We start from the raw sequence: 12116 nt of genomic DNA, 5'->3' as shown, positions 1-12116 counted from the left end.
ATGCTACAAATAATTAATTAGTAACTAATATTTTTCATGTTCAATCATCTAAATAATTTTATTTGGAAATTTTTACCCTTCACTGCAATTTTAATCCATAGCATTTTTAAATTTTTGATAATATTTGTGTATATAATCATATATTTAGACTTACTAGCCAGCGAAGGTCACTTTGCCAATCACAACCAATTCAAACGAGGGAGATGCATCAAAATTTCCTCATCCACACATCCAAACCCCACATTTACCATCCTCGAATGTAATGGCCCATTAGACACTGAATTTATGGGAAGAGTCCTAGATCATCAGTTGGAAGTTTCTCTTTTAACCCTGTCCATAAGGGATACCAGTAATAAACAGTCAGCAAAACACTTCACTTCCTCGGTGTCTCAACTTTCTCACCTGAAAAAGGTGCTGGGTTTTACAGAGATCTTGCAAAGTTTAAAAAACACATTTAAAACAATACGCTAAAATATATAATGCCGGAGAATATAGGAGAAGTGTAATAAGTATAAAATAGTTACACATTCATGTCTAATATATCTTATACCCCAATAAGAGGCTGGAACTAATGGGCCAGGCAATGTTTAAAAGAATACAGTTTGTGTGTTGTTATTTCGGGTATAAAGCTAGCCATGCGGGCAGCCAGGTGCCAGGAATGCAGCCCGTCACTCTTATTACAGAGTGGCACCCAACGTGGGGTTTCTGTCCCGCCCGGTACCCCACAACTGTCTAGCCCCAAAGAAAATCACACATAGGGCTCCATAAATTATAAGCTGATTGGCCCATTAGCTCTAGCCTCTTATTGGCTAACTCTCACATCTTGATTAATCCATTTCTATTAATGTGTGTAGCACCATGAGGTGGTAGCTTACTGGGAAGGATCTTAACCTGTGTCCATCTTGGAGAGGAGAGCTATAGTGTCTCCTTGACTCAGCTTTCTTTCTCCCAGAATTCTGTTCTGCCTACTCCACCTAAGTTCTGCCCTATCAGGCCAAGCAGTTTTCTTTATTAATTAACCAATGAAAGCAACAGATAGATAGAAGACCCACCTACATCAAACTGCATATTCTAAATATTTGAGGAATGTTTCTACAAAAACTCTCAAGTATCACTGTAGTGTAACTATCCCAGGTACATTTGATGATTAAGGAATGGAATGCAGGTCAGAGGTCAATCACTTCCCTGGTATGCACAGAGCCTTGGGACTGATCCTAGAGCTGCAAAATTTTGATATTTTTTTGAGAGTCTCTACATGCCCTGGGGCCCAAAACAGCAATCTATCTGTCTATGTCTCCAAAGTGCTCAGATTAAGGGTATGCGACATCACAACTAGCCCTTGTGATTTGCTATTACTAAAACTACTAACATTTACTGACATTTTCTCTTTCTATTGCCTAAATATTCTTAAATGATACAGTCAGCACCTTTAAATAGTGCATGTTAATCTTTTCATTAATGAAACTGCTGGCTTAAAAAGCTGATGTGGCAAAGTGAATTTGTCTCTAGACAAAAGAGGTACTTTTACATGAACCTTTCCAGTGTATTTTCCCCTGTTTTAGACATTCACCAGTACGTGGCACTGTTTATTGAGTATGTCCTCTGTTCCCAAGCACTGTCTTGGTGCCCTTTTTCTTCATTTAGGTTAAGGAACACAAGAAAGGGAAAATTTGCTTACTTACCCCCAATCTTATTCATACAAAAAGACAATTCTGATGTATTTGTCCTACCTAGACTTTTGGCTCGAAAGCTTCCTATAATATGATTTTCTTCATTAAATGATGCAGATGTTAATAATGATGAGATAAAGCCAGGCTTGGTAGTGGAAGGAAATGCCCACAAAAAAAATTCTTAAATGTACCAAAGGTACATACTACGTGTCTTGCATCACGGCCTAACCAGACCAAAGGTAGTGTAATACAAACTATGTGTCTTGCATCACGGCCTAACCAGACCAAAGGTAGTGTAATACAAACTATGCGTCTTCCATCATGGCCTAACTAGTACCTGATAAACACTAATGTGTTTATCTTCTTTATATTTCTGAAAATAAACATAAACATAGCTCACCTAAGTGGAATAACTACCATGAACAGCTTCATTTTACAACACAAAATGTTGCCAATGCACCGAGTTTAAACTGCTGAGACCTTTGGTTTTGTGTTCATTAGAATGAAGAGTAAGACATTCCAGGCCTGTTCTCCCTATAATCATCTTCTGGACTGTGCTGATATATGCCTACATTCTATCTGGAGATGGCTCTACTGTACCCATTAAGAAAAATCAAACGGAAGGTCAATAGCCTGGTAGTTTGGGGTTAGTCAATGTGAACCCCAGCAGGAATTTGGCATTGAGTAAACCCGTACTGTGAGTGACACAAAGGAACCCTTGAACTGGATTGTCTGGTAGCATCATGGTTGGCAGACAAGCAAATGCCGGTCTTACCTCCTCCGTCCAAGTTTAACAACTCAACTTTAAAAGATTTTTCCAGTTCAGGAATGGAATTATCAGTGATGTTGATGAAAATATATTTATATCTTTCTCCTGATTGAAATTCTATTGTGCCAGCAACACTCTGAAACACAAATGAAATTGATACATCATGTTACAATTGTTCTTTGTGTAAAACTGAAAAAGCAAAATGTCTACAATATATCAAATTGTCATAAATTTTGAGATGGAAAAACTGAAACTCATATAAGTGATATGAAAATTCCTAATACAAACCCTAAACACATGTGCTTGATTATTATTTGTGACGCTGGAGACTGACCCCAAGACTGTGCACATGATAATTAAATGCTCCACCAAAGAGATGATTTTCAAGCCCTAACGAATACTTATTTCTAACTAAATAAGTAGATGGGTTACTGTCTTATTCACTTTTTATTCATAAAGAAATAGTGAAAGAAAATGAGAAATCCAGCCAACACCTCAAATTCTTACAGAACTGCTTCAGGTTGACATAAGAAAACTCTTCAATTATTTGACATAAACAGTTTCTTCTTGAGTTTACGGCCATAAATTTGAAAGCCAATTACACTGTTGTGTTAGTTTGTGTGAGCGCTTGCACTTCACCTCCTACAGCTGTTAGTAATCTGAGCTCTCAGCGAGAGGCTGAGGCGCCGATTCACGCGCTCACTCAGTTATTCAACATGGAGAGCATGCAGGGCACCAACTCTGCTTGAGATTCTGAAACAGCCAAGACCAGTAAGACTCCTTGGGAAGTGTTCTAAAAGGAGCGTAGGGACTCAACAGTAAGGAGCACTAGCAGGTCTTCCAAAGGACCCAGCACCCACGTGGCAGCTCACAACCACTTAACTCAGCTCAAGGGGATCCAGTGCCGCCTTCTGACCTCTGTGGGCACCAGGGATGCAAATGGTGAACAGACATACATGCAACCAAAACACCAATACATATCAAAATTTAATTAAAATTTACAGAAATGAAAGAGTGTTACATGCAATTAAAATCACCCAAATGGAGTGAGTGCAGATGGAGCTAGTGGGCTACCCTTTGGCATTGGGTGGAGTAGTTCACAGTATAATGACAGACTGACATCTGACAGACTGACATCTGACTGTCTTTGGAAACTGCCTGGAACCACGCCATGTCTTACACCCTGAACACTTCTGACCTTGCTCTTCTGTGCTGCTTCCTAACATCACACTCTCTTTTCCTTTCTAATTTCCAAACTGCTCCCTGTCAGTGTTGAGCATTTTCCAGATAGACTTTTAACAGCTGTTGTTATCAAACTCTTCAGATAGTCCAACTAGACAAGATAAGCACAGCCCAGGCTTTTAATACTATAGATGAACGCAGCTCCCAGAGTCTTGTCTCTGATATCCAGACTTATCAACTGAGCTTGTTGTATAACTTCTGTCAGAGGTTCACATTTATTATCTTTGTTCTAAACTATGCTTTATCCAATCCTCTGCATAGCACTAAATCCTGGGGCAGTCAGTCACTCTTGTCAGGAAACATTCTTGACACCCTTCTTTGCTCTGGGAGACACACTGGTCCTCAGCTCCTGCCATTTTTGTCTCTGAAGCACTGCTTGAGCCCATCTGCTTCTCTCCAGGGTCAGTGGCACTAGCTGCATTCAGTAACGGGCCTCTTCCTTGTCTTTCTCGCCCTGACTTGGCTGCACTAACGGGCCTCTTCCTTGTCTTTCTCGCCCTGTCCTGGCTGCACTAACGGGCCTCTTCCTTGTCTTTTTTGCCCTGTCTTGGCTGCACTAACGAGCCTCTTCCTTGTCTTTCTCTCCTTGTCCTGGCTCCACTAACCTGCCTCTTCCTTGTTTTTCTCTTCCTGTCTTGACTGAACTAACGGGCCTCTTCCTTGTCTTTCTCTCACCCCATTCTCCACAATTTAGCCTTGTCTTTACCCAATGCATAACACGTTTGCAATCCTTCATCTTTTTAAAAAAATCTTAAAATGATAAAATTATGGTATGAGCTCTAAGGATTTGAGTGAGCTTGTCTGAGTGAACCATGTTTTCTCTCACCACACCTGGCCCTCCGTGTCACAGGGAAAATGGCCTTCCTGAAGTCCCTTTGACAGGTTGGCCCTTCCAAACACTTGGGCCCTTCTCAACTCTTACCATATTACCAGTTGGCCCCTGCTTCATCAATCAGCAGGAAGCTGGAATTCCCAACCTATTTCACAGCCACCCTCACAGATCACAGCCTAGACATTTTCTAAAGATATAATTTCACAGATAACTAGTCATGGCCCTTGTTAGCAACTGAGAGAAGCCCGGAGAGGGAGAACCACTTTCCTTGGCTACGGCCTTGATAAGTTGTCGTGGTTTCAGAGGAGGTCCCTACACCTCTGCACATGCTTACAGCAGGAATGGACGCAATGGCTTTGAAAAAAATTATATGAAGTTGGGAGAGAAAAATGTGGAGGTGATTTGGGTTTGCAAGGAAGAGAGCAAGGGTGTATTTGACCAAACACATTACACTCATGTATGAAATTCTCGAACAAATGAAAAAACAATGAAAACACAGAACTACAAACAGCTGGATGAAAGACTTAGGAGGCAGGCTCACTTGTCACTTGGGTATTAGAATAAAGTTAAGAACAACAATATTTGAAATTCAGTTGTTTCTTCTCCTATATGTGATCCCTCCTGGAACCTTTCCTCGTATATATATTTTAAATTAATCTATGATATTAAAGACCAGAGATAGATGATGTATCATATAAATTAATGAAGGCAAACCTTATCAAGTTATCAGAGCTAAATAAAAATAATTAGTTAAAAGTGGTGTTGTCCCAACCAGGACTTCAGTGCCTTCTGGAAATACTGAGAACTGTCTCCAAGGACACATACTTCCTATCTGTCACAAAGGACTGCATAGGCTTTCTGTTTTTTTTTTTAATTTATTATAGAAAGTGATAATAAAGTTGGAAGCTGTGGTTATTTCAGCTACTCAGAAATTAAAGATTATTAATACGAGTCCCCAAATGTTGTTTTAAAAAATGCAGAGAACACGTTAAACCAAGAAGACACACCTTGTGGAATGAGCTATACACAGCCTCATTAAAATCACAATACATGCTAAAGGAAAAAAATAATCATTTCCTAAGAAGAGTTAGGGGAAGAAGAATTCTCTGAATCCATAGCCAACTGGATTAGAAGTGAAAAGAATGGAGTTCAGCCAGCCAGGGCTTCCATGGCTCAGGAGGAAGAGCAGAGACAAAGTCGACTCTTGAAGAAGGTGAGGAGCAAGAACTAATACTGAAAGGTTACCTGCAAATCAATAAATAGTGAAGTATGTAATGTCTTTCTTGAGACAGATTCTCAAGAAGAAATTCTAACCATTTTCTTACAAAGTACTTTATCAACCTTCTGAGCAGGTAGTGCTGACTGAACGTTACTATACATGTGCCATGTGCAGTGAACAACACAGCAGTGTTGCCATTCATCTCCACGGTGATCCTGCTCAATGAAGACACCACAATTTCATAGATAAAGAAACTAAGAGTAGGAAACATGAGTTTCCACCATCACGAATATAGAAGTCAAGCCAAACCCTGGTTCTATCCATTTCTAGATCCTTAGTACCATACTAAAGTGCCATATTGCTTCTCCTTTAGAAAAAAAATTGATAGAATTGAAAAAACATGGACGCATAATATCTTTGAAATTTTGATTTTGTCAAATGGACCTTCATAGAGAGTTTGAAATAGTTAAGAATCTTATTTTTACATGTATCCAACCAAAATTATGCCATTGTAACAAACTACACATGGAAAACTAGAATGAGTGTGACGTACAATGTGGTAAATATCTGTGTCATATTCCGTTGCAATAACCTGTCAACATACACAAATTTAAAAGGTCATAAAATAACCAGTGCTTTTTTTCTTTTCTGATAGGGTCCTTATGTGATGCGAGACACTTCCAAACCTCCGTGAGGACTGTGTTCAAATTCAGTGGTACAAATACAGCTTCAAAAGACGTGCTGACAGGCTGAAGAAAGTCTCAGCAGTTAAGAGCACTTGTTCATCCTGAGGACCCACATGTTGGCAGCTATCTGTAACTCTGGTTTCAGGGGATCAAGGCTCTTTTCTGGCCTTGATGGGTATAGCATAAACATAGTGCACAGATACACATGCAGGCAAAACAGACATGCATATAAAATAAAAATAAAAATTCAAAGTCTTAGTGATATACCTGGTAGTCCTCTGGACTAAATGCTGTCAAGGACACTGTTCTAAACTCCACCGTGACCCTGCCAAGCAGCCCTTGTGCACGGACGACCAGTAAACAGATCTCTCCGTCCTCTTCCTGCACGAGGAGGTGTGGCACGCTGCTGCCGGGCAGACTCATTGCATCCTCAGGCTGAGGCGGCAGCCCTGTAGAGAACTGCAGCAAGCCTGGGAGAGACAGAGACACGGGTTTCTTAGTCATCTGTGGAGCACTTCTTACGCAGCTGAAGCAATCTCGTACAGTCATTTCTATAATCAGGCTGAGAACCTGAGGGCTTCACATAAAAGTTTACTAAAGAGTTAATTAACATACTTTTGATGCGGGATAGTTTTCTTACAACTTTTTAATGATTCCTTTTATTTTTATGGTATAATTGCATTTTTCCCTTCCTCCCTCCAAGCCCTCCCATATATCCCTTCTTGTTGTTTTTCAAGTTCATAGCCTCTTTTTTCATTAATTATTGCTATGTACATATATGTATGTATGTATGTATAGAAATAGATATTATTGAATTCACAAATATAATCTGTCAGCCTGTATAATGTTAATGGTACAGTAAGCTTTCATAGCTGACTATTTGGTATTCAGTAACCAATGGGTGCGCTCTTTCCTAAGGAAGACTATTTCTCCCACTCTCAGCATCCCTTGGTTGGCATAGTTCTGTGTGTAGAGTTGAGGCCTCATGAGATTTTCATGTTACGTTAGCATGTCTACTGATACCATCCTTGTTCCACTCATGTTTAGGCAGCCATGCTGGTGAGTAAAATGTAAGTTTGTGTCTTCTAGAAACGTCAGAAGCTGCACCCATAATTGTTTTGGAGCCTCTCTAATGGTGACTATTGAGGATGTATGAGGGAAACCAACCAATAGCCCTACCCAGCTTGGACATCTACGACCACTAAAACCCACTGTGGCATGGTGATCCTAAGAGTGCAGCATGCATACCCTGGCAATACCTACAGCTCTGCGATTCGACTCAAGACCCTCTAAGCAAGAAGGAAATCAGGCCTGGTATTGTGAACCCAGCCAGTAACCAGGGCTAGTGAAGTCATGGATCTTATAGGAAAACCTATAGCCCCACTTTAGTAAAATCCCTAACTGTGTTCTAATCTTTCTTTGTCCATACCCACAGGTAAATAAAGTCCTCAGCAGTCAGCAAGGAAACTTCCCTATGCAACAAATGGAGACCTTTACAGAAACTTCAACTGATCAGCAATGTAGAATTGTCCCAACTAATGGCATCTGTAGCACAAATCCTGCACCAAAGGCTTGGAATCATTGCAGAAGAGGGGACAGAAGCATGTGAGAGTCAGAGGAACAGGGTGTTTCCTCTGAGACTGTCTTCCAGAAATGTCAGAATGACTTTAGGCCTTCATAATGTCAAACATTAAAGTGTTATTTTTCCTTGTCTTTACCAAAGACAAGTGTTTAATCCCACTGAACAATCAGTAAGAGAAACATTAGGGGAATTTAAAAATACGTATTTCCAAATAGTGACTCATATTTGACAAGTTTCTGGATTCTGAATTGATATAGAGTCATACTGATGATGCTCTAAAAAATCTGCAACACTTTCTTTAATTTTTTTTCTTTTAGTTATTATATTTTTAAAATATACCAATCCAAGTTCCCACTTCCTCCCCTCCTCCCATTCCCTCCACACACCATACCACCCCACCTCCATCTAATCCTCAGAGAGGGTTAGGCACATTGCCTTGTGGAAGGTCCAAGGCCTTCCCTTAACTCTAAAAGCATAACAAGAGATTCTCTAATTCCCTACCCAGACACTCAAAGATGTCCTCCCTTTGTTCACACACAAAATACATTTTAATAAAAAATGTCAACATTCATTATAGTTCCCAATTAAAATCATCACTTGTTAGTATAAGAGTCAAACTACTATAGTAAGAACTCCACTTCTTGAAACCCAATAAGCCATATTTTACAGTCTTTAATTACTTTAATATTAACACATCACCATAAACATTCTAACCATAGAAATTTTGATAAATATATAAAAGTACCTTTCACTTTAAATAACCCTGCAAGGTTTCTGAATGTATTGTTTAAGGGCAACAGCTGATTTTATATTTTCTTTCATAAACTTCGTATTCATTTGTAAGAAGTTCTTAACAAAACCAAGTACAGCAAGAGAAGCAGCAATCATTGCAAGAGAGCGCGGTTTACCATAAGGGTGATCGCTAGCTTTGATGGTGATGTCAGTGGTTTCCTTCTCAGGATCTATGCTGGCACCACTGAGAGGAGTTGAACCAAGTTTTCCATCCCCTGGAACTGCAGAAACCAATGTCACCCGGAAATACTCATTAAGCTCAGGAATGTCCTCATCGAGAACGTATAGATTCAGGACCTGTGCAATGCCAAAGCACAGTAGTAATTACTACTTGGGGAAAATAGCCAACTAAATCATGTATGATTGAAATTTTCAGTAATAATGAAACACACACACACACACACACACACACACGTAGGTGCATATAAAAATAAGAAGAGACCTGAGAATATTAACTCCTTAATAATGTTACTTTAATAAACTAGAGGTGTTACCCCCAAAATTTGCAAGTTAACATTTTTTTCCCAGGGTGCTGGTATTAGGAGTGGGGACTTTAGAAGAGAACTGGGTATTCAAGGAGACTTAATGAAGGGACGCAGGATCAATGCCCTTATGAAAGAGTTCATGGGGGCTCATTTACTCCTTCTACCAGATGACACAGTGATTCCACACCACAGGTAAAAAGCAGAACAGGAGCCTCCCAAGACTGAATTTTCAGGCGTCCTGCTCTTGGGCATCCCATGACTTCAAACTGTGAACAGCAAAATACTGGTGTTTACAAACTCCCCGAGGTAAAGTATTTTGTGATAACAATCTAAACACACAGCAATGGTAGTACACGCCTGTAAGATCTGCACTCAGGAGGCTGAGGCAGGAGGATGACAGGTCCAAGGCCCACCTTGGCCATATGTTTCAAAATAGGTAAGTAACAAAATATGTAATAATACAAATCTGGAATGACATATCCTCAAGCTATATTAGTTTTATTGTATTAGCAATAAAGAATTTATGAAACTAACATTCAAAATTAATTTTTCTCACAGAAAAGCTAAATTATTTTTTGTTTTAAAGAATAATAGACACACCTAATTTCCCACATAGTTTAAAATGCATAAACACCAAGGAATTGCTAATCAATGAATAAATAAAGAGATGAAACACTTTCCCAGAAGCCTCAGAAGAAACCCGGGCGTGGAGTTTACCTCAGACCTCTGCCAAGGGAGGAAAGTGATAGTCCCACTGGCATTGGCAAAATCATCAACGAGGTAATCGATGCCTTCCGATCCGATCTGTGAGATGGTGTAGAAAACACGAACATAATCCAAAGCTCCCCTTGTTCGCTCTATCACACAGGAAACAGTGGACCCCTCCTCTGTGATCTGTAAATGAACAGAAATGAATTTTAAATGCAGGGGCAGTGATAAAATCAGTGCTTTCCTGTGGGTCCTTCTGCTCTGTATGCCTTAGTTCTATGACTTCCCATGTGTCTAAACAGGCTTGGACATCTCTACATTTACAAAGTGTATTGAGAGCACTGTTTCTACCCATGCGTATTGGGTAGAGAGTAAAGCAACTGTAATCGCTTTACTGTCTAAGGAGTTCTTTCACTGGTAGCTCCTGCATGCTAGACCCAGTGCCATGGGTGATGGCTGCAAAAGATCTTTTCTGCAAAACAATTCACAACCCTCCACTGAATAAAGGAAGACCAAAGAAGGCAACAGTCTCACAATATAACAAACGACGAAGAGCCTACAGACCAGGTCAGGGTAGTGAATGGCAGAAGGCCAGACACAACATCAAGAAAATTCTAGAAATGGGTTAAAAAGTATCAATATTAGGTGGAATCGTTGGGGAATGATAAAAAGCACAAAGGGAAAATATTTTAGGATTGTCTAGCTAGACATGTGGCTCTTCATTCCAGCACATGAGAAACGAAGAAAGAAGATTAGGACTTCTGTAAGCTCCAGGCCAGCTCCAGCTACATAGCAAGGCCCTCAACTAGTAAAGCCATCAACAAAATCCTGTTATGCTTCTGACACCCTACACTAGTCTGTTCAAATCCATGCTGTATGTGAGGTTCATATGGATCCTCGTGTGTGTGTGTGTGTGTGTGTGTGTGTGTGTGTGAGAGAGAGAGAGAGAGAGAGAGAGAGAGAGAGAGAGAGAGAGAGAGAGAGAGACGGCTTTGCACTGTATTCAGCAAAGTATATTTTAAAAACTTTCAGTGAAAGATTCCATAGGAACAAACCACTTAAGAATGGCAGACTAAAAAAATATACCATTAATGTTCACAAATATTATAAAAGAAATGGCATCCCCTGATATTTTGTTGTTTTCAGTGCTTAGTTCAAAAAGATTAAGCAGCACTGAGAAAAGGTTAATTCCTGAAGCTGGGCAATGAGCATGTTGTATCCACTATTCCACTGCTCTGTTTGATGGACATCATCTACAGAGACTTAAATACAGGTTTATTCGTTTTCCCTCCCACAACCAGACATCTAAACCCGGAATAGTATCCTGAGTCAGGATGCCTAGTAACACAAACTTGACATTTCTGACTCATTTGGAAAATCCCTGAACTACAAAGTATATGAAGTGTAGAAAAAGATAGAAAACATATCTAAAGGATTTTCCTAGCATTATCATATTTATCTAATTTCCAGTCTTGACTCAAGCATCTAGGCCAGTGAGTGGATCCCTGAAATCCTCAGAGCCACCTTGATCCAGTTTCACTCAGAAATGGCCAGCAGTCCTCAACACTGTGCTCTCTTTTGCTTTGAAATTTAATTCTTTTTAATGATGCGTATGTGTAAGTGTGGAGGTGTGGGTACACGAGTGCAGGTGCCTTCCAGGAGCTGAAAGCTGCCCAGTATGGATGCTGGGAACAAGCTCAGGTCCTCTGCAGCATCAGTACGTGCTCTGAATCACCAAGCCATCTCTACAGTACCCTGTGCGTAGCCAGCATTTTGTCAAATGTTCATATCAAAGGAAGATCAGAAGTAGGGGTAATCAATAAGGTGAGTTTTCAAGTTCATTTATTCAGAAACAGGGCTTCTTAGTTGAAATAGAAAATGACACTAAAGAATTAGAAATCCACTTTGAGGTTTTTTCCTGTGTCATGTTTGGGCAAGGCTTTGTGAGGGGCTGTACTGTACTAGAATGTATTCATCCCATGTAAGAGGCACTGAGAACACAGTTAGTGAAAGGAGTGTCTCATTCCACAGTGGTCTTCCCGAGCCATTTCTAAATCGATTCTTAAGCCATGTGTATCAAAATATAAGATAAAGGATTAATTCCAATAAAATGTGAGTCTTACAAGTTCTA

The 12116-nt window shown here is 39.9% G+C and overlaps 1 protein-coding gene across 1 annotated transcript in view; it reads right to left on the bottom strand.

Annotated features, from left to right (window-relative positions):
* The window catches only part of Adgrv1 (adhesion G protein-coupled receptor V1), a 532771-nt gene that overhangs the window by 444703 nt on the left and 75952 nt on the right, over positions 1-12116 (bottom strand). Inside the window, exons 22-25 of the mRNA XM_075976408.1 lie at positions 9995-10171; positions 8909-9089; positions 6686-6888; positions 2446-2575 (exon numbers count right to left, since the gene is read on the bottom strand). Coding sequence (XP_075832523.1) covers positions 2446-2575; positions 6686-6888; positions 8909-9089; positions 9995-10171 — 691 coding nt within the window. The remainder of the gene's footprint in view (positions 1-2445; positions 2576-6685; positions 6889-8908; positions 9090-9994; positions 10172-12116) is intronic.

Source organism: Microtus pennsylvanicus, chromosome 6 (genome assembly GCF_037038515.1).
Source record: "Microtus pennsylvanicus isolate mMicPen1 chromosome 6, mMicPen1.hap1, whole genome shotgun sequence".
NCBI lineage: Eukaryota > Metazoa > Chordata > Mammalia > Rodentia > Cricetidae > Microtus > Microtus pennsylvanicus.
This window is presented reverse-complemented; position numbering and strand designations above follow the sequence as displayed.